The sequence below is a fragment of the Cucurbita pepo genome, chromosome 18 (genome assembly GCF_057944985.1).
Source record: "Cucurbita pepo subsp. pepo isolate OVF chromosome 18, ASM5794498v1, whole genome shotgun sequence".
NCBI classification, from domain to species: Eukaryota; Viridiplantae; Streptophyta; class Magnoliopsida; order Cucurbitales; family Cucurbitaceae; genus Cucurbita; species Cucurbita pepo.
Window position 1 is genome coordinate 1,153,523 of NC_141815.1, and position 26,137 is coordinate 1,179,659.

Consider the following 26,137-nt stretch of genomic DNA (forward strand, 5'->3'; position numbering starts at 1 on the left):
TCGAGGTCTGTCCTTTAAGTCTCACTAGGTATGTATGTTATGACTCATATTGCACGTGGTTGCTTTTTGCAACTCCGATAGTGGAGTTATTTATTGAATATTTTGATATACTCAACCTTTTTTATGACATTTTTTATCCGCATGGCAGTTAACGACTCTTGATAAATGGGTGCAGGTGAATTCTCCGTTCGATGGAATTCCTGTTTAGACGGAAAATAGGAAAGAAATGGGGAATATTCTTTTTCATTAGGTAAATGGGGTTAATGGGGAGGAAGTGGGGAACGTTTTTTTTTTTTCGATAGATAAATGGAGTCGGAGATGAGATTATACTCCCCATCCCCGCTCAATTCTCCATCTCTTGTCCATTTAATATATATATATATATATATATATATATATATATATATATATATATATATATTTATTTATTTATTTATTTATTTATTTATGTTTTTTTTAATATTTATGTTTTTTTTTTTGCTATATTAAAAAAATAAATCTATTAATTTTAAGACTATAATATATATTTTAAAATTTTAAAGAATTATGTTGTAATATTAAATTTTGATTTTTTTTAGAAATTATCGGATCATTTTATATATATATATATATATAATATATATTAATTTATTTTTACAATTTTTAATAAAAATTATATTGAAAAATGAAAATTTTAAAATAATTATTCTTTTAAAAAATAATAAACGAGAAAAAATTATCACGTCTCCCTACCCGATAAACGAGAAAAAAATTATCCCATCTCCCTATCCGAACGAAAAAAAGTTATCCAATCTCCCCATCTCAAACGAAAAAAAATTATCCCATCTCCTTATCCGATAAACGAGGAAAAATTATCCCATCTCCCTATCTAATAAACGAGAAAAAATTATCCCATCCCCCTATCTAATAAACGAGAAAAAATTATCCCTTCTCCCTACCCGATAATTATATGGGATCTTCTCCCTACCCAATAATTATATGTATCCCATCTCCCTACCCGATAGTTATATGCAGTAAGCCGTTGTTGTTGCCTTTTGCTTACATTCCCATATAACACCAATTTCAATTTTCTCACATCTTGCTTTAAACTCTTTCAAAATCTCCCTGCCCCCATTTTCTAAAACTTTCTTCTTGAACCGAAGCCAGAGGCTCGAGCATACGTCGCTTGGCCGTAAACAAAGTAAGAACGAATAAACTTAACTCACTTGTTGTTGGAAAGTGAGTGCCACACAATCGCAAGTCCGCTACCATCAAAGTGCGATCGTGACAAGTGGTATCATCCCAAAAAAACATGAAATAGGTGACAGGAATAGGGACGGAAAACCCTTCCCCATCTCCAACCCGTGGAGATCGTTAATTTGAGCATAGCTTAACCAATAATAAAGGCGCTCAAGAATTAAGCAGAAACCCAAATGATGTTGTGAAGAAGTGCAAGGAGAGCAGATTCACATAATAATGCAAAGGGATTTTAAGTACAATTCTGATACTAAAAATATGGAGACAAAACAGGCTGTTAAGACTTGTAACTCAAAAGTGCAGAGAATGAAGAAATTAAACAAAGTTCGTTCTCTAAGTCGTGTCGCCCCCACCCGTCCCCCAACGTTGTTTCTTTAAGATACCCTCAATCGAGTCGTTCCATCTGCAACCGAAATAAGATATAGCTTCGACATTCAACATCAACACTAGGCAGCATGAAGAAACATGGGAGGGAAGGGAACTAATATATACCTTCCAAAGACCGTCGTTAAGGTAATGCATATTGTCCACGCCAATCCCTTTGTTCGTCGCCCTTCTGTAAATTACAAACGAGGAGTTTTCTTAAGTTTTATCCACACCACGTCACCGTTATGGTAACAATCCAAGTCCACCGCTACCAAATGTTGTTCTCTTTAGGCTTTTAAAACGCGTCTGTTAGGGAGAGGTTTCTACACCCTTATAAAGAATGCTTCGTTCTCCTCCCCAACCGACGTGGAAACCTCTCCCTAACTGACGCGTTTTAAAAATCTTAAGGGAAAGCCTAAAGAGGACAATATCTAAGCCCGTTACAGTTATTTGACAAGTTTACTCACATTTGCTTGGCTGACATCTTTGTGAAGCCAATAGCAAGAGCATGTTGCTTCCCTTCTGCCATTATTGCCTGAAAAAAAATGTTTGATTCTATATAAGAAACCTACTAACAATCACAAACGGAATAAACAACGGAGATTTCGAGTCGATAGATAAGAGCGGATATTTTACCACAGGTGTATCGGCTTCGACTTCATCGTCCAAGGCACCGCCAGGGGACGTAAGACCAGGACACATTATGTTAGCACCAGCAAGGACAAACTTTATGGCACCTCTGTCTACTTGTAATTTTTTCATAATGTTAGGATCTGCAAACCAAATAGAATGGTACAAGTCATAATCTGGAACTGAGGAATGGATAATGATAATGACGAGAACAAATCAGTACTATAAACAAGAATGTCATAAAAAAAGACGAGAACAAACGGTCGAAGGAGAGGTCGTAATGTTGATTCATAAGGGCATTTGTAAGGCCGAATGACATGACCAAAACTTCGTAATGGCCTTCATGAGTTCGAAAAACGGTCTTAGCAATGGACTCCTTGTCCATTCCTATCTGGTTATAACTCGTGTTCAACTATCATCCTTGTACTTGACTCGAAACCAGGCTAATATTGGGCCTAATAATTCCACCAGCTAACATTTCATCTATCAAGCATTCGATCTCGGGCTTTTGAGCACGAGGATAACGAAACAAATCCACATTCACCATGATTCTCAACTCCAGTGACAAGGCTCGAGAACTCCTCAACAGAGTCCCTTCCCTTTCACCGCTTCCCAAGTTCCCATAACAACACCGTAGCTAGTAGATTACGTCGAAGGCAACTTTCCAACTCGTGTGTTGCTCCACAATCTATCAATATTATAACGTCGTGATCCTCGATAAACCCTTTTAGTTTCATGGTGTGGATAGACCAACCACCGAGTTTGGCGATAACTCCACCGCCGAACTCACTTCTAACATCTAAGTCTCCTCATGCACATCTTCCATTTCATCTTCTATCTCGTTTGTTGTTACCAGAAGTCGGAGCTTTTTTTTTTTTTTTAACCGAAGCTAATCGAGTGTTTCTCATCACAACAATAACACAACCCTTTTTCTTTCCTCGCTTGTAGTTCAGTATCTGGTAGTCTCTTGTAGAGTTGATCCCTACAACTGAACGGTGTCCTTTCAGCTAATGTCATTGTATGCGTCTTTTGACCATCATTACTCTTTACCTTTGGTTTTTGAACATCCTTGGGTTCCTTAGAGCTTCTTAGATTTTAACTTTTGTACTAAAATCAATAAGAACAGAGCGACAACCACAACAAATCAACGATTACGATACAGAAAAGAAGCAAACCTTCCAATCGATTCGAGGGTGTTGGTTACTCTCCCTATCCAAGAACACTATTGTTCTACCCAACGATAAAGATAAAAGAAAAATGAACACTTCCAAATATAATCCAAAAGCATACTATCGTACTCCGAACTAACTTTACGTACCATTATCCTTTCGTCCTCCAATTAATTCCCTTAGTACCCCTACTGATGTACGTATTCACGATTGGAGGCCTAATGCTATAGTACTTGTTATCTTTAGTAGTATGGTTTGAAGGAAGGTGGCTATGGAGTAATCATGGAAACTTTAGTTCTAAAAGTCTATGGTTGGATATGTGAACACTAAACCTCTCATCGAGGGGAGATGAGGTGACAAGGTGAGACTTCGGAAAAATCGTGCATGAATAAGAACATCTTTATGTCTATCCTTCTCAACACTTAGTTCCTTAATCAATAAAAAATTACCTCGTACTAGCCCACCCGCCCTCCCACTCGATAAAGCACTCTCCTATTAGGAGTTAAAGCAAAGATGTCCTTCATAAAACACGCATCCCGCGGAACCCACTAATACTAGAGCATGGGTGCGTACTAGGGCGTTGTGTGGGGTGCCCACGGGGTGTGTAACAACTATGTTTAAATGGAAAGTTGGTTGTAAACCCTCTTTCCTCAGATTGGCTAGTTGTGATAGGAGATGCGATTGGAATTCGTCCACTGAGACCAACTCCAAAGTCCGTTCTTTAAACTAATAAAGAAGGTTGTTCCCATTTTCTTGCCGACCCATCATTAGTAAATTTCAAAGAAATTAGAAAGTTAGCTAAATATCCTTTACACGGCTAGAGTATCATTAAGTATCTCCAAACTGTGACCAAGAGAGGTCAAAATACCTTCCAAATGAAAAATTACACAACTTATCTAAGGAGCTCTCATATGAAAACGAGAGTATCACATCGGTTGGAGAAGAGAACAAAACATTCTTTATAAGGGTGTGGAAACTTCTCCCTATCAAACACGTTTTAAAAACCTTGAGGAGAAGCCCGAAAGGGAAAACCCATAGAGAACAATATTTGCTAGTGATGAGGTTGGGCTGTTACAAATGATATCAAAGCTAGACACCGGGCGATGTGCTAGCGAGGACGTTGAACCCTCAAGGGGGGGTGAATTGTGAGATCTCACATCGATTGGAGAGGGGAACAAAACATTCCTTTATAAGGGTGTGGAAACCTCTCCCTAGCAGACGCATTTTAAAAACCTTGAGGGGAAGCCTGAATGGGAAAGCCCAAAGATGAAAATATTTGTTAGCGGTGGGCTTGGGCTGTTACGGAATAAGATTAAACTCTCTTGGTATGTTTCCAAAGCGTCTCCAATCCCTTTCAGCGCAAATATACCACAAAGTGCTTTACTCAGCATTCTACAGTAGAGCTTTTGATGAGCTCATTGGGAAGCCACAAGTAGGAAATGGAAAAATTAGTTATAAACAACCAGATGAACCATTTCCCCATTCCCAATTTCCTTTCCAAACCGAGATCTAAGTATTCTGTAACAGCCCAAGCCCACCGCTAGCAAATATTGTCCTCTTTGGACTTTCCCTTTCAAGCTTCCCCACAAGGTTTTTAAAACACGTTTGCTAGGGAGAGGTTTCCACACCCTTATAAAGAATGTTTCGTTCTCCTCTCCAACTAATGCGGGATCTCACATATTTTGTGCCTATATAATCGTAAGCTACTTCTAATCTGGACATAAATAATCTCACATAAGCTCTCATGGTTTGTCTTTTGGTTCCCCAAAAGGCCTCATACCAATGAAGATGTATTCCTTACTTATAAACCCACGATCGTCCTCTTAATTAGCCGATGTTGGACTCCCTCCCAACAATCCTCCCCTTGAACAAAGTACACTATAGAGCCTCGCTTGAGGCCTATAGAGCCCTCGAACAGCCTCCCCTTAATTGAGGCTCGACTCCTTTCTTTGGAGCCCTCGAAAAGTACACCACACCCTTTGTTCGACACTTGAGTCACTTTTTGACTACACATTCAAGGCTCACAACTTCTCTGTTAGACATTTGAGAATTCTATAGACATGACCAAGTAAAGGGCATGGCTATGATACCATGTTAAGAACCACGGACCTCCACAATGGTATGATATTGTCCACTTTGAGCATAAGCTCAAATGGTTTTGCTTATGGTTTCCCCAAAAGGCTTCATACCAATGGAGATGTATTCCTTACTTATAAACGCATATCGTCCTCTTAATTAGCCAATGTGGGACTCCCTCCCAACCATCCTCAACAATCCTCCCCTCAAACAAAGTACACCGTAGAACCTCCCTTGAGGTCTATAGAGCCCTCGAACAACCTCCCCTTAATTGAGGCTCGACTCCTTTCTCTGGAGTCATCGAACAAAGTACACCTTTGTTCGACACTCGAGTCACTTTTTGACTACACATTCGAGGCTCACAACTTCTTTGTTCGACATTTTAGGATTCTATTGACATGACTAAGTAAAAGGCATGACTCTGATACCATGTTAAGAACCACAAACCTCCACAATGGTATGATATTGTCCACTTTGAGCATAACTCTCATGGTTTTGCTTTTGGTTTCCCCAAACGGCCTCCTACCAATGGAGATGTATTCCTTACTTACAAACCAAGGATTGTCCTCTTAATTAGTCAATGTGGGACTCCCTCCCAACAATCCTCAACACCTACGATATGTATTGCAACAAAAGTTACAAGGGTTGTCAGAAGAATATTGTAACGACCCTAGTTTTCTACTAACCTAAAGTCACTACTACATGCACGACATAACATCTTGTGCGGAAATATTCATTTCAAACATCTTCATAAAACAATGCAATGGGCTTACATGTTTAAGAACAAAGATCTACAAAAATGATATGTATTGCAACAGAAGTTAAAAGGGTTATCAGAAGAACATTACATTGATGAAGCAACCTTAATGTAGGCATGTAGGGCCCATCACGGATATTGAAAAAGAGTGGCACATTGTTCACAACAACCAGATTGAGATGGTTTTGACTATAATTCAAAACAAAAATCCAACATAAGCCTCATATGATCAAATGAACGAAGAAAAACAAAGAACATCCATCATTTTCTGCAAAAATAGAAGCAAACAGAAGTTCGAACCACTTAGTTACAATCAGAGGAGCTTTTTTAGGAAGCAAATCATCCAAAACTGGCTCCAGTCCAGGATACTGCAATCAAAAGACAAAAAACAGATAGATATCAGTTGCTATCTAATGAATATGATTCAGAGATTCGAACTGTTAAACCAATACATAGATATCAATTGCTATCTAATGAATATGATTCCGAGATTCGAATGGTTAAATCAATAGATAGATATCAGTTCTTATCTAATGAATATGATTCCGAGATTCGAACGGTTAAACCAGTACTTACTTCTTCAGCTATGCTTTGCCGAATCCTCCGTTGCACCGATGCCTTGACTTGATTCTGGGCAGACACGTCCTCAGTAGAAAACCTACAATAAGACAGCAAAAAGAACACAATTGAAAGATTTGTACAAACAACACACTCACTCAACTCCACAAGAAAACATCCCAACTCCAAAACTATCATTTCAATTCAATGTTCAAATTCAGCAACAATGATTTATCCACAGCTGTCCAAAAGAATCAAACGAAAAAATAGAAGCAAAACAATCCTTTTTTCAGGTAAAGGCAAGGCCTCAACGGCTGACGACAACATCGCAACTTGAAACCATGACACAGTTGCATTTATTTTCTTAGACTTAGATTAGGATATGATGTTTCTAATTCTAATGTTTATTTTTCTAATTCTAATGTTTATTTAATTCATTTAGTGTTTCGTTGTGTCGTTTTAACGATGTTTTCGAACAAGTAAGCTCATGATATTATTTTAAGATGAAGTTTATGTCTTATATCGAAGTTTCAAATGATTATTTCCGCACATTATGACACATTACGACAACGATAGCAACTCTCGGCAAGTAGAAATCTAGGGCAAAACAATCAATCGAAAAACAGAAGCAAAACAATCCTCTTTTCCTATGAGAAGAATCAACCCTACAAACAAACCGACAGAGCAGAACGAGAGAAAAGACACTAATCGTGCAAAATCCAGAGAACAGTAACAAAAAGTGAAGAAATCAAAGCATTTCCTCATATTTTAATCCCCGAAAAACAAAACCTAGATATCATTTTCCACAATCATCAAGCAAAGACATGAAATCATAGCCGAATAACGAGCAATATAGAGAGAACTCACTTTTTGAACATGATGCCGCAGAGTTATTTGAAGAGAATCCTAATAAAAATTTCAGAAAATACAGATTGTTAGATTGAATTTGAAGAGGACTCCAGAACGATGGGAGACAATTGCTCGGAGCACACCAGAGGATCGGTGTGGAAATGGGAAGAGAGTACGCAGACGTCGAGAGAAGATTTACCGGCGGAGAGCGGCTGCGTGTGTATTAAGCCGGTCGGGACTCTTGGGCCGGAAACTTGGGCTTTTATTTTTTTTAATTTATTGGGCTTTTGTTCATTTTGTGGGCCACGCAAAAAAACGTTTACATAAGTAACCTCGATTTTTTTAATAAATAATGTAATTTAAATAAATATAATAAATATAGGGCAGAAGCAAAATTATTGTAAAAAAAAAAAAAAAAAAAAAAAAAGACTAGCTCAATTGGATTATTAAATTGTTTCTCATGTCCATAACGACCCTAGTTTTCAACTAATTTAAAGTCATTATCGTACGTATGACGTAACCTCTTATGCGAGCATGTTCATAAAACAATGTCATTAGGGGTGTACATTTAACCCGACAATCTGGACCAACCCAACTCGAACTACGAAGAGTTGGGTTGGGTTGGATTAGCATTTGGAGTAGGATTGAGTTCATTTTTCTGAACCCGAACTGAATTAGTTCGATTTTGAGTTCGTGGGACAAAATCTTCGGGTTGACCCAAGTCAAATAAAAAATATATAAAATATATTAAGAATCCTTACATATTAATGGGTTTGCCAGAGTGGTACTTTGGCCAGACTCACCCCGAATTCGACCCCAAGCAAATAATATTTTTATTATTTTGTTTAATTAAAAATAATGCTTACCTAGTTCGATGTAATATATTTAAATTAATCATTCTTATTGTTTATTTAATTTCATGATCTATCCTCTATTTTTATACTTTAACCCATTCAAGAAATATTACATTTTTTTTATTGAATTTTATTTATTTTTGGATAATTATAGATTGATTTGTGTTTATTTGTTAACTCTTAATATATATTTTTAATATATTTTATCTAAGATGGTATCTAATAATTATAAATTGTGGATAAATAAAATTTTAAAAAAATTGACAACCCTTATCTAAGATGGTATCTAATAATTATAAATTGTGGATAAATAAAATTTTAAAAAAATTGACAACCCAACCGGTAAATAGAGGATTGGGTTGGGTTGTGAAAAGTTAGTTGAGTTGGATTGTAAGACAGTTACAATGTTTTTTATTGAATTTTTAAGATTGTATCCTAATAACTAATAATTATAAATTGCGGATAAATAAAACTAAAAAAAAATTGACAACCCAACCCGAAAATAGAGGTGGTTGGGTTGGATTGTGAAAAGTTTTGAAATTGCTCAACCCAACCCAACCCGTACCATGTACACCCCTTAATGTCATGGACTTACATGTTTAAGAAAAGATCTCATAAGAAATATCAAATAAACTAAAGACGTCCTATACGAACCTAAGGTCTAAGAAATTAAATATATATTCTATGCATGTGACATGGTCTTTACTTGCGATGTCGTCGTTAGCCGTATAGATTTCTTAAAGTATTCAATACGTGACCCACAATTTGGGTCAAGGAATGCAGACACATTCAATCATGATTAGGGACCTATCATAGGTGTACTCCAGTCCGAATGTGTAGTACTTCCCTACACACGACCCACATGTGCGAGCTGTTAGGATCGATATCAGTCGTTAGCTCTGATACCAGTTGTTAGGATCACACAACAACGCGCACGACTCGATCTAGATGAACACAAAGAATGGGATAGAGAAAGTTGCAAGAAGAACTCTGGCTAAAAGGATTTTGTATTGATGAGTTCAGGTATGTACAACAAGAGAGTACAGAGAATAGAAAAGTACATTTTCAGAGCTATACCGGACCAGATATATATATGGTATAGTTTACTATATATAGCTTTACCAGATTTAGCCATCTACTATATATAGCTATTTACCATATATAGCTTTACCGGATATAGCTTTACCATATATAGCTTTACTATATATAACTTTACTAAATATAGCTTTACCGGATATAACCATTAACCAAGCTATAAATAAGTATCTTGAGTCAGCTTTACCATATATAGCTTTACTATATATAGCTTTACTAAATATAGCTTTACCGGATATAACCGTTAACCAAGCTATAAATAAGTATCAGGCTCATAGCGTGAGTCCATCAAGCGGTTCACACACCTCTTGGGCCCATCATGGTTAGATTAGTTGGTAACCCGATGTAAATGAACGTACAATATGCATGAGGTCCCTATACTTTTCATATTAAATCATTCACGTGACACAACCACACACATCCTTCATATGTTACTCTGTGTAACATGCATGCCTAAGCTTCCATACATTCATCATTTATAACACCATAGGGGCTGTGTATCTAAAAATTATTCATCATAATGCAACATAACATCTCATACATGCACATCATCGTAATATGAAATATCATCATATTGTGTCATGTCATCATCATACATCTGAGGTAATCACGTCATAAAGCATCATCATCTTAGTTTATCATCATAGCATCATAGTACATAGTATCATTACTACATCATAATACATCTTATCAGCTCACATCATCATATCATCATCATAACACATCATCATATCGTACAGAATCACATCACAACAACATCCTAATATCATATAACATACATGACACGTGCAAGGGCCACTAGACACATTATATACAAGACAAGTCTTTCGGCTGAGTCGATAGTAAAGCCCTATATAATCGATCAATAGAAGCATTTAGTCAACTCTCGATAGAAATCTCATGAACTACTCCATGACCCACATTCCATCCGACACTCCTTGCCATGTAAGAAACAAGGCACAGAAAGGAAAAGTGACGACGACGAACTGCCCCAAGACCCAAATCGGTTATTTTCTATTTTATCTTATTTCAGCTATAACTTTTTTTGTTTTAGCTCTAATTTGAATAATTCAAAAGCCGTTGAAATTGTTATTCCAAACTTTTCATATACATCTCAAAATACTACCAAAATTCTAATAATTAAAAGTAGGTTCGTAATCATTAAACTATCAATCAATTAATTAATTAAAATTACTTAATTTGAGATTAATATCGAAAAAGGCAATAATCAAGACTTACAAAAATGTTGGGTTTTATGTCCTAAAACTCATAGTTTGTAAACAAAGATATATTCTATTTTCAATAAAGTTATTATTGTTGTTTATTCAGAAAAAATTGTTATTGAATAAAGTGAACTTTACGATCATTAATCTAAATCCAATAAACTAAGAACACTCTGGCTATAGTATGACTACTTGAACTATATGTAGAGACATAAGAGTGGATCAAGTTCAAGTATATAGTCAAAATGATCTATAGTATAAGGATAAGGCTGAGTACCTTATTCTGGGGACACTATGGATGCGGCCCACTTTTGTATATGATATAAACAATGCGATCACTAAATTGTGCATGTGGAGACATGTGAGTGGGGGCGTCCTATGCAATGAGTATTGCATAAGATCGGACCATGAAGAAAACCACTCTCACTTTATAAAGTCGTTTACTGTTGAGACTGATTTTCTTTTCATTCGATAACCTAGGTAACTCGGTTTTAATCCTGAGCTAACCATGAACTCCTGTTTATTCGGAATTATCCTTAGATTTGCATGGGTGAGAGTGGCTCTAGTTCGCCGACTCAACAGGCCTCCCATTTCAGGGGTAAGACTGGGTGAATGGCTGGGGACGTGGGGTGCAAGACGGAATTCACTCCTACCCACTTTTAGGGATAGAAGAAAGGTAGTTCCCTTAAGCACTGACTCCAGGTCTTGAACAAGGGGCCCCACCCTCTCATTGGCCTGAGAGGGATTCGGTTTACTGGTTGGACCACAAACCAATTGTTTATTAGAGGATCAGTGAGACATAAGGAACAAGAAGTAACTTCAGGGGTAAAACGGTAAATTGACCCAGCTCTAGTTACGAACAACCTGTGAAGGATCGACTTACTAATCATGGTTATATCAGATGGACAGAAATATATCTATAGTGAGGGGAGTGCACTACTAGGCTATAGTGGAGTGTCCTAGTAGTTAACGAATGTTGGTTAACCAGGTTAATGAGTTTAATCGGTTAATCTTGAATCGTTGGAGCCCATGATCTATAGGTCCATTAGGTCCCTCTGCTAGCTCATATCGGACTAAACCATAGAACATTGTGACGAGTGAGTTCGAAGTGTTCGAATTCAAATTAGGGAATATGCGTTACATATATACGATATATTTAACCGCAATTTTATTTTATTTACGAAATAAACGAAAAGAGAGAATCTGAGATATTTAAATAAGATTTAAATATCTTAATCAATTATGTGTCGGAATTGACTGGGATTGGCATTTGAATTAATATTAAATATTAATTAAATAGTTTAATTAATTATTTAACGTTACTTTAATTTGAAATTCATTATTCAAATTAATTGTTGAATTAAAATGAAGAAAGTCAAAATGTTGACTTTCATCTAATTAAAATGAAGAAAGTCAAAATGTTGACTTTCATCTAATTAAAATGAAGAAAGTCAAAATGTTGACTTTCATCTAATTAAAATGAAGAAAGTCAAAATGTTGACTTTCATCTAATGGAAAAATCATGTTAGTGGAATTTTGAGGTGTCAAAATTTGGTTTAACCAAACTTGCATGTTTGCCAAATAAACCCCACAAGTTTGAGTGGAATTTTGAGTGTCAAAATTTGGTTAACTCAAACATGCATGCTTGCCACATAATCTCAAACATTTGAGTGAAATTTTAAGTGTCAAGATTTGGTGATCTCAAGTTTGCATGAACATGCAAACTTGACTCTTTAAATAGAGTGATCATGATACTTGGAAGGGATTTCTTCATCTTCATGAAAAACCTCTCACAAGCACTCTCTTTCACGTATACAAAATCCCTCCCAAGTTTAGTCACTCACCGGATTCCACAATCCCGTTCTAAGGCCGGAGAATAGTGGAGAAGACACTAGTGGTGGTTCGAAATCGGTTCGTGAGGCAAAAGGAGTTTGAACTACAAAAGGTTAGTATTTAAACTCATTAAGTTTTAATACTTATGAACATGCTAGTCATTTACAATAATTGATGTTCTAAAAGTGCCTAAGATCCAAATTGCTTCCGCATGTGTTATATTAACACCATAAAAAAAAACGCTATAAAATGTCTATGATGTTCCTGTTAGCTACAATATCCATTGTTTTCTTCGGTATCTTTGTTTGATTTTTTAAAAAGCTATACGTCAAATTATCTTAATAACGTTCATATTTTTTAAAATCATCTATTAAAGTTTGTTTTAGGTCTCGGGTGTCCACAATACTCCACGTCTACTAAAACGTCAAACCCTTATCCTATTTAACACACTTATAAAACATGTTACATTAAAAACATCAAAATTGAATTGAATTTTATTAAATACTAAAATAATAAAAATTATTTATTTTAATTTAATTACGACCACCTTTTCTCCCTCTAAAATTAATACTCTCTCTCTATCTATAAAGATTAAACGAATAGAGAAACAAACAAGAAGATAAAGTTGGTGATTTCAATTGTCCTTTTTTTTTAATAAAAAAAAAAATAATAATAAATTAAAAAAAAACAACGAATTATTAAAAAAAAAATAATAATAATAATAAAATAAAGTGAATCCAAAATGGTACCATCACCTCTCCCTTTCTCTCACCATCTCTTGTCTTGCTCTATGTGTATAATTTAATTTAAGTGAGTTCTCGTAACTTCCATAGTATTTATTTTGGTCGTTAAATTTTTTTAAAATAATTATTTTGATCGTTGTTACGTCTTTACTTATTCAATATTCGATATGTGAGATCTCACATCGGTTGGAGAGAGAAACTAAATATTAGACACGTTTTAAAACCGTGAGGTTGATGAAAATACGTAACGGGCCAAAGCGGATAATATTTGCTAGTGGTAGGCTTGAGTTTCTATAAATGGTATCAGAGCCAGACATCGAGTAGTATGCTAGCAAGGACGCTGGGCCTCCTAGGAGGTGAATTGTGAGATCTCACATCGGTTGGAGAGGGGAGCGAAACATTTTTTATAAGTGTGTGGGAACCTCTCCATAGTAGACGTGTTTTAAAACCGTGAGGCTGACGACGATAAGTAATGGGCCAAAGTAGACAATATCGGCTAGCGGTGGGCTTGGAGTTTTACAAATGGTATTAGAACCAGACATTGGGCAGTGTGCCAGCGAGGACGCTGAGCCTCCAAGTGGGTGGATTGTGAGATCCCACATCGGTTGGAGAGGGGAATGAAACATTCTTTATAAGTGTGTGAAAATCTCTCCCTAATAGACGCGTTTTAAAACCGTGAGCCTGACGACGATACGTAACGGACCAAAACGGACAATATCTGCTAGCGGTGGGCTTGAACTTTTACAAATGGTATCAGAGCCAAACACTAAGTGATGTGTCAGCGAAGACGCTGGGTCTCCAAGGGGGTGAATTGTGAGATCCCACATCGGTTTGAGAGTGGAACGAAGCATTCTTTATAAGTACGTGGAAACCTCTCCCTAATAGATGCGTTTTAAAACCGTGAGGCTAACGCTGATACATAACAGGCCAAAATGGACAATATCTACTAGCGACGAGCTTGGGCTTCTACAAATGATATCAGAGCCAGACACTGGGTGATGTGTCAACGAGGACGCTAAGCCCCCAAGGGGGTGGATTATGAGATCCCACATCAGTTGGAGAGAGAACGAAACATTGTTTATAAGGGTGTGAAAACCTCTCCCTAATAGACGCATTTTAAAACCATGAGACTGAAAGCAATACGTAAAGGGCCAAGCCAAATCGGACAATATCTATTAGCGGTGGGTTTGAACTTTTACACAATGTTAACTTATAGAGTTTAAATACACGTACATATTATCATGTTAGAGCATATACTTTAAGGTACGGTTGGAAGTTCATAAACCCAAATGAGATTTAAGCCCAAATTAAGTGACGGTTATATCCAGACTATTTAATACGCACACTGTCCAGTCCGAATCTTGATTATGAGTCGATAACGTTCTCATATATACACTGATATTACACAAATTCTCCCTACCCAAAAAGTTATATACTGTTTAAGCCGTGGTTGTTGCCTTCTTGCTTGCATTCTTGCTTTCAAAACTCTTTTTCCTAAACCTCTCTCCCCCGTCTTTTAAAATCTTCTCTTCGGGACCCGAGGTTTGAACGCACGTTACCCGATTGTAGGCAATGTGGTCCGAAGTTGGCTTGACTCACTCAGTGTTTCGGGTGAGTACTACACAATTGCCAAATCAACTGCCATCTCTTGATCTTAATATCCATCAACATCGATAACGAGACAAATCATTAACGAGAAGGTGGAGTTTTTAGATCGAATCGATTACAAACCCAACTCGAGAATAGAGCGTTTTTGCACGTCTCGTTTCAAACACAAGCATTTGTTTGGGTTAGTAATGGTAAGACTTCATTATCACAAATGGAGGGTCCACTTGAAAACCACAAAAAGCTCATTAAAACGTGTCTCCATTGTAGTGGAAAGAAAGGCTTCACTTTGGAGAATCTATAACCCAAAATTCAATTTCCTTTTCCTTTTCGTACCATTTCAGCACTCTCTCTCTCTCTCTCTCTCTCTCTTCTTCAATAATTTAATTCCTCCGCCGCCGTCGCCGCCGTCACCACTGCCACCGCCGTCTTCTTCTCCGGCAAAGCCATGGCTACTGATCTGAGCACCGTTTTGGGTATCATTGGTCAGTTCTTTTTTTCTTTTTCTTTATTAATTTTTTTTTTAATTCTTTGTGGGATTTTGATGGGTTTGTGGGGGGTGTTTGGATGCAGGGAATGTGATTTCTATACTCGTTTTTGCATCTCCCATGTGAGTATCTATGTTTTAATTCAACTTGAGCATAGTTTAATTGGAGTATGACCTAATAATTAGACTAATCCACACTGCTAACTCAAACTATAAATATTGGGTTAGGGTTATTTTTGTCTTTTCGAATTTGGGTCGGGTTGAATTTTTCAAAAATCTAAAATTTGGTTTAGTTTGCAAGCTTATATGACCCGACCACCCCGAAAATAGGGTTATATACGACTCCCATGTGAGTATCTATGTTTTAATTCAACTTGAAAATAGTTTAATTCGACTGTGATCCAATAATTAGACTAATTTAGACTAACTCAAACTATAAATATTGGGTTAGGGTTATTTTTGTCTTTTCGAATTTGGGTCGAGTTGAATTCTTGAAAAATCTAAAATTTTGTTTAGTTTGCAAGCTTATATGACCCGACCACCCCAAAAATAGGGTTATACACGACTTCCATGTGAGTATCTATGTTTTAATTCAACTTGAGTATAGTTTAATTGGACTATGACTCAATAATTAGACTCAAACTATAAATATTGGGTTAGGGTTATTTTTGTCTTTTCGAATTTGGGTCGGGTTGAATTTTAGAAAAATCTAAAATTCAGTTTAGTTTGCAAGCTTATATGACCCGACCGCCCTGAAAATAGGGTTATACACGACTCCCATGTGAGTATTTATATTTTAATTCAACTTTGAGCATAGTTTAATTGGAGTGTGACCCAATAATTAGACTAATTTAGAATAACTCAAACTATAAATATTGGGTTAGGGTTATTTTTGTCTTCTCGAATTTGGGTCGGGTTGAATTTTAGAAAAATCTAAAATTCTGTTTAGTTTGCAAGCTGATATGACCCGACCACCTCGAAAATAGGGTTTTAACCCTACCTAACTTTTTAAAAAATAAAAAATATTTAAGATTTGTAACGGAATGACATTTTTAATAATTTAAAAAAAGAACAACCCAACAACCCGACCTAACTCAACTGGAAAAATAGAGAGTTGAATTAGTTATAAACTCTTTTCGAGTTGCCGGGTGACAGGTGTACCTTCTATTTGGGACGATTTAGGGACAAAATTCCAAAGTTTGTTAGGAAAATTACGTTAAAGTACAGAGAATTGAGGGTGGTCATAAATAGGGTTTAATTACTATTATTTAGTTTTTATTTTTATTTATTTATTTATTTTGAAGGGCATATTTGTAATTTGGGTTTGCACCCACTTTCCCACTTTCAAAGTTTGGGTGAAAAGATAAAACTCTTTAGAATATTTCTTTTTACCGTCGTGGACTGTTTGGTAGAACTCGATCAACCCAACCTAACTTTAATTTGAGTCGGGTGCAAATAAATAATAATTTTATGAATGGAGTTGGGTCATAAAGAAATTGATATTTGATCCATCTAAATTTATTTTTAATTTTAAAATACACCATTAATATTTTCTTTTTATTAAAAATAAAAATTTAAATAAATAATAGGAATGACTTGAACCAACGGGAGATTCAAGAAGTATTAGTTGATTATTTAAGAACGCGTTTGTGATACCCCACATTAGTTAGGGGAGGAAAATAAAACACTATAAGGATGTGTAAACCTTTCCCTAGACCTGTTTTAAAGTTTTGAGGGGAAGCTCGAGAGAGAAAGTCCATAGAGGACAATATGTGTTAGTGGTGGGTCTGGACTATTGCAAATGGTATTGAGCCCGACACTAGACGATGTGTCAGCCTTCTCGTTGTTCCTCGAAGGGGTAGAAGAGAAAACCTCTTTTAAAGAGGATAATATCTGCTAGCAGTGGATTTGGGATGTTACAAATGGTATTAAAGCCAGACACCGGACGATATGTCAGCCTTCTCATTGTTCCCCGAAGGGGTAGAAGAGAAAACTTCTTTTAAAGAGGACAATATCTGTTAGTAATGAGTCTGGGCTGTTACAAATGGTATCAAAGCCAGACACCGGACGATGTGTCAGCCTTCTCGTTGTTCTCCAAATGGGGTAGAAGAGAAAACCTCTTTTAAAGAGAACAATATTTGCTAGCAAGGGGTCTGGGCTGTTACAAATGGTATCAAAGCCAGACACCTGATGTGTCAGCCTTCTCGTTGTTCTCCGAAGGGGTTAGACACGCAGGAGGTGAATTTGGTAGGGGTCCCACATCGACTGGAGAAAGGAACGAGTGCCAGCGAGAATGCTGGGCCATGAAGAGGGTGGTGGATTATGATATCCCATATTGGTTGGGGAGGAAAACGAAACATCCTTGATAAGGGTGTGGAAACCTTTCCTAGAAGACCCATTTTAAAGAAGACAATATCTGCTCGTAGTGGGTCTGGGTTGTTACAAATGGTATCCGAGCTAGACACTGGACGATGTATCAGCCTTCTCGTTGTTCCCCGAAGGGGGTAGAAGAGAAAACCTCTTTTAAAGAGTACAATATCTGCTGGCGGTGGGTCTAGGCTGTTACAAATGGTATAAGAGTCAGACACCGGACGATGTGTCAGCCTTCTCGTTGTTCCCCAAAGGGGGTAGACACGTAGGAGGTGGATTTGGTAGGGGTCCCACATCGATTGGAGAAAGGAATGAGTGTGTGATGTCCTATATTGGTTGGGGAGGAGAACAAAACACCATTGGTAAGGGTGTGGAAACCTTCCCCTAGCAGGCGTGTTTTAAAGCCTTGAGGGGAAGCCCAAAGAGAACAATATTTGCTGGCGGTGGATCTGGGTCGTTACTAATGGTATCAGAGCCAGACACCGGACGATGTGCCAGTAAGAACGCTGGGACCCAAAGGGGTTGGATTTGGGGCGGTCCCACATCGATTGGAGGAAGGAAAGAGTGTCAGCGAGGACGCTGGCCCCGAAGGGGGTGGATTGTGATGTCTCACATTGGTTGGGGAGGAGAACGAAACACCATTTATAAAGGTGTGGAAACCTTCCCCTAACGGACACGTTTTAAAGCCTTGAGGGGAAGCTCGAAAGGGAAAGCCTAAAGAGGACAATATCGGCTAGCGGTGGATCTGGGTTGTTACAGAGTGTCAGCGAGGACGCTGAGCCATGAAAGGGAACGAAACATTCCTTATAAGGGTGTGGAAACCTTTCCTACCGACAATATCTACTAGCAGTAGGTCTAGACCCTTATAGCTTTTTTCGAGAAGGAACTAAACCGAGATTTTTTTTTTTTTTTTTGGTGGGGAATGAAAGAAAAACATTTATAGGAATAGTGAAGAAGAAATCAACAGAGAATTACAAAGCGATACCGTACGTGACGACGCTATTGAGCACAAGCTTGTGGACATTTTATGGGGCTTTGAAGGGTGCTGATGGGTTGCTTGTTACCACCGTCAATGCTGCTGGCGTTGCCTTTCAGCTCACTTATGTCACTCTCTTCATCATCTTTGCTCCCAAACGAAAGAAGGTCATTCTCTTTCTCTCTAAGCTATCCTTAATCTTTTTTTTAAGAATTTCACCTAAATATTGTCCTTAAATGGAATTTTTTTTTTTTGCAATTTAGTCCCTGACGTGTGACGTTTTATTTGTTTGAGTCTTTTCGTGTCGATGAATCGTATACTTGGGTGATGCGGTAGACTTACGTGACATAATACGTGCTGAATTGATAGATATTTATAAATGTAGCCCTTAAATGTTTTTTTTTTCAATTTAGTCCTTGGAGTATTGATGTTTTTCGAGGTTGAGTCTTTCACTGTTGGTGAATTATAAAATTGAGTGTGTAATGGACTTACATGACATAGAACATGTTGTGAGATCCCACATTGGTTGGAGAGGAGAACGAAACATTATTTATAAGGGTGTGGAAACTTTTCCGTAGAAGACACGTTTTGAAAACCTTGAGGGAAATCACGAGCAGATACATTTTGAAAACCTTGAGAGGAATCCCGAAAGGGAAAGCCCAAAGAGTAAAACCTTGAGGAGAAGCCCAAATAGGACAATATTTGCTAGCAGTGGACTTGTGCTGCAGACACATTTTAAAAACCTTGAATAGAAGCCTATAAGGAAAAACCCTGAAACGAAAAATCCAAATAGGACAATATCTGCTAGCCGTGGGCTTGAGCTACAAACACATTTTAAAAACCTTAAAGAGAAGCCCAGAAGGGAAAACCCCGAAAGAAAAAACCCAAATAGGACAATATAAAGCCTCGAAAGAAAAAACCCAAATAGGACAATATCTAGCGGTGGACTTAAGGTGCAGACACATTTTAAAACCTTGAAGAGAAGCCCGAAAAGCCTCGAAAGAAAAATCCAAATAGGACAATATCGGCTAGCGATGGACTTGAGCTGCAGACACATTTTAAAAACCTTGAGGAGAAGCCCAGAAGGGAAAGCCTCGAAAAGAAAAGCCTAAATAAGACAATATCTACTAGCGGTGGACTTGAGCTGCAAACACATTTTAAAAACCTTGACGGGAAGCCCAGAAGAGAAAACCTCGAAAGGAAAAGCCTAAATAGGACAATATCTACTAGCCGTGGACTTGAGCTGCAAAAACATTTTAAAAATCTTGAGAGGAAGTCCAGAAGGAAAAGCCCGGAAAGAAAAAGCTCAAATAGGTCAATATTTGCTAGCTGTGGGCTTGAGATGCAGACACATTTTAAAAACCTTGAGTGAAAGCCTCCAAAGAAAAAGCTCAAATAGGACAATATTTGGTAGCAGTGAGTTTGTGTGCGTACATTTTAAAAACTTTGAGGGGAAGCCAAAATAGAACAACATCTGTTAGCTGTGGGCTTAGACTGCAGACACGTTTTAAAAACCTTGAGCGGAAGTCTGAAAGAGAAACCTCAAAGAAGAAAAGCCTAAATAGAACAATATCTGTTAGCTGTGGGCTCGAACTGTAAACACGTTTTAAAAACCTTGAGCGAAAACTCAAAAGAGAAAGCTCAAATAAGACAATCAATATCTACTATGAGCTCGAGAAATATAGTCCGAGTGTTTCAATTTTTTTTAATTCCAATTTAGCCCCTAATATTTTTTTAGTTTGACATACTATATAGTTTTTTTTTTTTATAAAATAAAAAATATTTAATTTAAAAATATGATAGTTTTGTATTTTATTTATTATTATAAATAAAAATTTGGAAGTCCATTAATTACCAAACACTCCTATTTATTGTCGTATTAAATAATAATAAATGCGAATTAGCTAACGTGTGACACTATCGCTGTTCATTAACATGCAAATTTGGTTTGAAATTCAATGCTTATTTTATTACATCCTAATCTTTATGAGTTTTGACCAAATTTTAAAAAATATTTGAATGAACCGAGACCATATTCGAATGAGAATGGTGTTGACGATAGGATGACTAAGAAAGACTTAGAAATGAAAGTTATTACCTATATCAACAAGGTGCACCTTTCTTTTCGATAGCTTAATCATAAGAACTTTTTAGTTAAGCGTGTTTTGTTTATAGAGTAATTCTACGTTGGGTTATCTCTTGAGAATTTTCCTAAGATGCATGTAAGTGACGACAAAACATGTTGGAAGCACTCGTGTTGGTTTGTGGGGATAATGGGCGAGGAGGAACACTCGTAACCATGTTGTAGGGTTATCAGGTGTCGAATTCAAATTCTGAATCTTGATCCGAATCCTTATGAGAGATAGTGAGCTAGAATGACTCGTGTTGGTTTGTGGGGATAGTGGGCAAGGAGGAACATTCGTGATCCGAATCCTTGTGGGGATAGAGAGCTGGAATGGCTCGTGTTGGTTTGTGAGGACAGTGGACAAGGAGGAACATTCGTAACCATGTAGTAGGGTTATCAGGCATCAAATTCAAATTTTGAATCCTTATTCGAATCCTTGTGGGCATAGTGAACTGGAATGACTCATGTTGGTTCTTAGTTAATAGTGGGCAAGGAGGAACATTCATAACCATGTCGTAGGGTTATCAGGTGCCGAATTCAAATTCTGAATCCTGATCTGAATCCTTATGGGATAGTGAGTTGGAATGACTCGTGTTGGTTTGTGGGTATAGTGGACAAGGAGGAACATTCGTAACCATGTTGTAGGGTTATCAGGTGCCAAATTCAAATTCTGAATCCTGATCTGAATCCTTGTGGGTATAGTGAGCTGGAATGACTCATATTGGCTTGTGGGGATAGTGGACAAGGAGGAACATTCGTGACCATGTCGTAGGGTTATCAGGTGCCGAATTCAAATTCTGAATCCTGATCTGAATCCTTATGGGGATAATGAGCTGGAATGAATCACGTTGGTTTGTGGGTATAGTGGACGACGAGAAACATTTGTAACCATGTCGTAGGGTTATCATGTGTCGAATTCAAATTTTGAACCTTGATCAAATTCTTGTGGGTATAGTGAGCTGGAATGACTCGTGTTTGTTTGTGGGGATAGTGGGCAAGGAGGAACATTCGTGATCATGTCGTAGGGTTATCAGGTGCTGAATTCAAATTCTGAATCTTGATCCGAATCCTTGTAGAAATAGTGAGTTGAAATGACTCGTGTTAGTTTGTAGGGATAGTGGACAAGGAAGAACATCTGTAACCATGTCATAGGGTTATCATGTGCCGAATTCAAATTCTAAATCATGATTCTAATCCTTTTCGGAATAGTGAGCTGGAATGACTCGTGTTAGTTTGTGGGGATAGTGGGCGAGGAGGAACATTCATAACCATGTCGTACGGTTATCAGGTACCAAATTCAAATTCTAAATCCTGATTCTAATCTTTTTCGGAATAGTAAGCTGGAATGACTCGTGTTGGTTTGTGGGGATAGTGGGCAAGGAGGAACATTCGTAACCATGTCGTAGGGTTATCAGGTGCCGAATTCAAATTCTGAATCCTGATCTAAATCCTATGCAACATAGACAGTAAATCACAGTAAGCCTGACTTCAAATACGTGCATTATTGTGTTGTTATGATCGACATACATTAAAGCTATAATATTTTCCGAGGCCGAACATATATTTCAAAATTTAGAGACTAAAATAAACGTTTTAAAAGTTCGAAACGGATTAGAATTGAACTGATTACCATGTTTGGGAATAATTTCAGGTGACAACAATGAAGCTGGTTGGTCTGTTCAATGTTGTGTTCTATGGAAGTGTAATTGGTGCAACCCTTTTAGCCATGCATGGAAGCTTGAGGCTCACCTTTGTTGGCATTCTTTGTGTTGCTTTAACCATTGCCATGTATGCTTCCCCTCTAGCTGCCATGGTAACCATCCTCAACCCTAGCTTGCCCCGATTACGTTTCGATATCAGTCGAATTCTCGAGGTTGAAAATACGTGTTTGATTAACAGAGAAACGTGATAAAGACGAAGAGTGTTGAGTATATGCCGTTTCTTCTCTCGTTCTTCCTCTTCCTAAATGCTGGTGTCTGGTCAGCTTATGCTATTCTCGTCAAGGACATCTACATACTGGTAAAGTTATACCTACTCTCGGTTATTTTTTAATTAAAAGCATGACTTTTCCGTGTTTGAAAATTTAAAATTTTACTATTTCGGTAAGATCTCACGTCAGTTGGGGAGGAGAACGAAACATTCTTTATAAGGGTCTCGAAACCTCTCCCTAACAGATTCGCTTTAACCCTAACAAACACGTTTTAAAAGCTTTGAGAGAAACCCTGAAAGGACACCACTGTTAGTGGTGGACTTGGTACGTTACAATTTCGAAAGTAAATGAAAATTTTCGGTTTTGCTTAGGTGCCGAATGGAATAGGGTTTGCATTGGGGACGGTGCAGCTGATTCTGTATGGAATGTACAAGGACAAGTCAAAGTCAACAAAATCAACGGAGATGATGGAGGAAGAGGGATCAGCACATCTGGTAGAGATGAGAATGAACGGTGACGATGAACATCCAAAGAACAGAGGCATAATCAAAGGGCTGAGCCTTCCAAAGCCAAGCTTAGATAGGCAATATAGTGTCCAAAATATTTTAAGGTCACTTTCTTATGGTCCATATGACTTCTACCCTCCGGGAGCCCTAGATGAGGACGATGAGGTCGAAAATGGGAAAATGTGACCACTTTTTACCCTCGATATGACTTTTACGTACTTGTATTAAGAGTTTGTTTGGTAATCATCTCGTTTTCAAAATTGTACGAACTTGACACGTACTCTTTCGACCCTTTATAAGTAAGGTGTTTACTGTTCGATCTGATATGATTTTCACTGTAACTAAAAAATTGATCTGGTCTGAGTTTCAATTTGAACCGAGCCATATTGATTTTGATTTGATTTGGTTCTGTTTGATTAATTTAGGCTAAGACCCATGTTCACGTGATTTGTTTTGATCTGGTACGGTGAACCCTAATGAAGTAAATTGACCTAGTAAATTTTTGATTTGATCGAGTTCTTCATTAGGGTTCTCAAATATGCCTTGCGAAAGCTGTAAAACTGAATAATGTGCTAAACCGAAGCTTAGCCATCATGATACTAGGTCAATTAGGCTCCTGAGCATGATTTCTAATCATTTTCCCATGGTCCTAATCGACCCTTTGAAACTTGCTTCATATGCTACTTACTTGTTGGATTGTGTTCGGGATCACTATTCATGACCTTATCAAGGTTGGAATTCCTTCAAACTTCTTGGGTAGATGGAAAACTGTGTCTAGTTTTTGGAACAACAAACGTTTTTGTGAGAACCAGCCTAAAAATTGGTGAATCGATCCAATGAGTGGGTGAAGGTTGTTCTATATAGTTGTTTACCAATTCCGTCGTGTTCGGAATCATTTTTCATGACCTTCTCTCGCTCATACAACAAAGTACATAAAAGATCCGACCTCTTACTTTCAAAGAAGATCTTGTTTATAGAAACGGGTATTGTACGAAACTTTAAAATGAATTCGATCAGTTCTCTTACCTTCAAAGAAGATCTTGTTTACAGAAACAGGTATTGTACGAAACTTTAAAATGAATTCGATCCGACCTCTTATTTTCAAAGAAGATCTTGTTTACAGAAACGGGTATTGTATTAAACTTTAAAGTGAATTCAATTCGATCTCTTACTTTTAAAGAAGATCTTGTTTACAATGAAACAGGTATGGCACGAACAAAGAAGATCTTGTTGACAGAAGAAACAGGTATTGTACGAAACTTTAAAATGAATTCGATCTGATCTCTTACTTTCAAAGATCTAGTTTACAGAAATTGGGTATTGTACGAAACTTCAAAATGAATTCGATCGGGTATTGTACGAAACGTTCAAATGAATTTGATCCGATCTCTTACTTTCAAGGAAGATCTTGTTTAGAGAAACGGGTATTGTACAAAACTTTAAATTGAATCCGATTCGATCTCTTACCTTAAAAAAAAAAAAAAGGATCTTGTTTACATAAACACTCCATACGATCTCTTACTTTCAAAGAAGAATCTTGCTTACATAAACACGTATGGTATACAAAACTTTAAACCGAATGGATTCAATCGATCTCTTACATTCAAAAAACGATCTTGTTCATACGAAACTTCAAAACGAATCGAACTAGAGCTTAGAATTCCCTTTAGAAATTAAATATATCCTCAGAGTTCATGTTCCTATTTCCCTGAGACAAGATATTTGCCATAGCCAGAATAATGCTGCAGATCTGATCAAAAACTTTAGACATCTCCACAATTGGTGACTTATGGTCTGGTTTCTCTTTGAACCCATTTTCACACACAGCTCCATCATTCATGGCTGCTGCTACCCATGTCTTGATATCATGATACGCTTTGAACTCGAGCGCCGTGATCGAGTCCTCGATTTGGTCGGTCGCGTCCTGATAGCTCTCCAAGCAATCCGTCAAACACTCATCCATGAAGGTATCCATTTCTGTCTTGTTTTGTAATTCCATTAGGTGTTCATGTATGAGGCTCACATTCTCAGCTGCAATATACAACATGATCTCTGTTAGCCCATACAGATCTGTGCCATTGCTGTTGGGTGATGACTCTAAGATTGATAGGCATAGGTCGTTGTAAGGGGTGCTGCTGCAGGTTTTGGTGATGAGATCGGCGTTGGTAAGGAAGGGCTTTTGGGGGTCGTCGGCGAGTATCTGAAAGTGGGTGATTGATAGAATTGTGATAGCCATGGCAGCAATTGATATGAGCTTCATGTTCTTGAGGTGTTGATGATGATAGAACTATGTGTTGTTGTTGTTTGAAGATGAGGTGATAAAGTTGAGATGGACATGTTTTTTGGCTTGTTTCTTGGTTGGGATTAGCTTTCTATTTTAAGGGATTGTTGAATTTTTCAATCAAATTGGTTTGTTTGTTCTTGTTGGGGATTTGTTCTAGGGATAATAGTGATTAATGTAACTTAAATGACTAGTAAATGAACTAAATTAGAGGGCGGCCCGGCCCAGATCCATGTGATGTCCCGGGCCCCAAATCTATGTGATGTCTCACATTGGTTCGGGAGGAGAACAAAACACTGGGTGTGGAAACCTTGCCCTAGCGGATGGGTTTTAAAGCCTTGAACGGAAAGCCCAAAGAGGACAATATCTGTTACAGGTGGATTTGGGTTGTCTCAAATGGTATTAGAGCCAGATACTGGACGATGTGCTAGCTTTCTCGCTGTTCCCCGAAAGGGGTAGACATGAGGT

At 37.5% G+C, this 26,137-nt stretch overlaps 3 protein-coding genes across 4 annotated transcripts; 1 reads left to right on the forward strand and 2 right to left on the reverse strand.

Moving 5' to 3' along the window:
• Nucleotides 1-1,369: 1,369 nt before the first annotated feature.
• Nucleotides 1,370-7,860, reverse strand: LOC111779967 (pseudouridine synthase and archaeosine transglycosylase (PUA) domain-containing protein). 2 transcript variants are annotated; one of them, XM_087119562.1, is made up of 9 exons: nt 7,785-7,860; nt 7,660-7,698; nt 6,811-6,892; nt 6,535-6,602; nt 6,326-6,423; nt 2,239-2,375; nt 2,070-2,137; nt 1,729-1,792; nt 1,370-1,639 (listed from the first exon to the last, which is right to left on the reverse strand). In XM_087119562.1, the coding sequence occupies exons 2-9, from the start codon at nt 7,668-7,670 to the stop codon at nt 1,622-1,624; spliced, it is 546 nt and encodes a 181-aa protein (XP_086975688.1). In that variant the 5' UTR covers nt 7,671-7,698; nt 7,785-7,860; the 3' UTR covers nt 1,370-1,621. The 2 variants fall into 2 exon arrangements, with proteins under 2 accessions (XP_086975688.1, XP_023515958.1); XM_023660190.2 differs by having other exon boundaries at nt 7,660-7,834.
• Nucleotides 7,861-15,281: 7,421 nt separating this feature from the next.
• Nucleotides 15,282-23,712, forward strand: LOC111779962 (bidirectional sugar transporter SWEET16). Its single transcript, XM_023660184.2, has 6 exons — nt 15,282-15,479; nt 15,568-15,604; nt 18,781-18,994; nt 22,604-22,765; nt 22,852-22,971; nt 23,254-23,712. Exons 1-6 carry the CDS (start codon nt 15,443-15,445, stop codon nt 23,572-23,574), a joined length of 891 nt encoding a protein of 296 aa, XP_023515952.1. The 5' UTR covers nt 15,282-15,442; the 3' UTR covers nt 23,575-23,712.
• Nucleotides 23,713-24,764: 1,052 nt separating this feature from the next.
• On the reverse strand, nt 24,765-25,735 carry LOC111779965 (putative invertase inhibitor). The gene has a single exon (XM_023660188.2). The coding sequence runs from the start codon at nt 25,646-25,648 to the stop codon at nt 25,055-25,057; it is 594 nt and encodes a 197-aa protein (XP_023515956.1). The 5' UTR covers nt 25,649-25,735; the 3' UTR covers nt 24,765-25,054.
• Between the last annotated feature and the right edge of the window lie 402 nt (nt 25,736-26,137).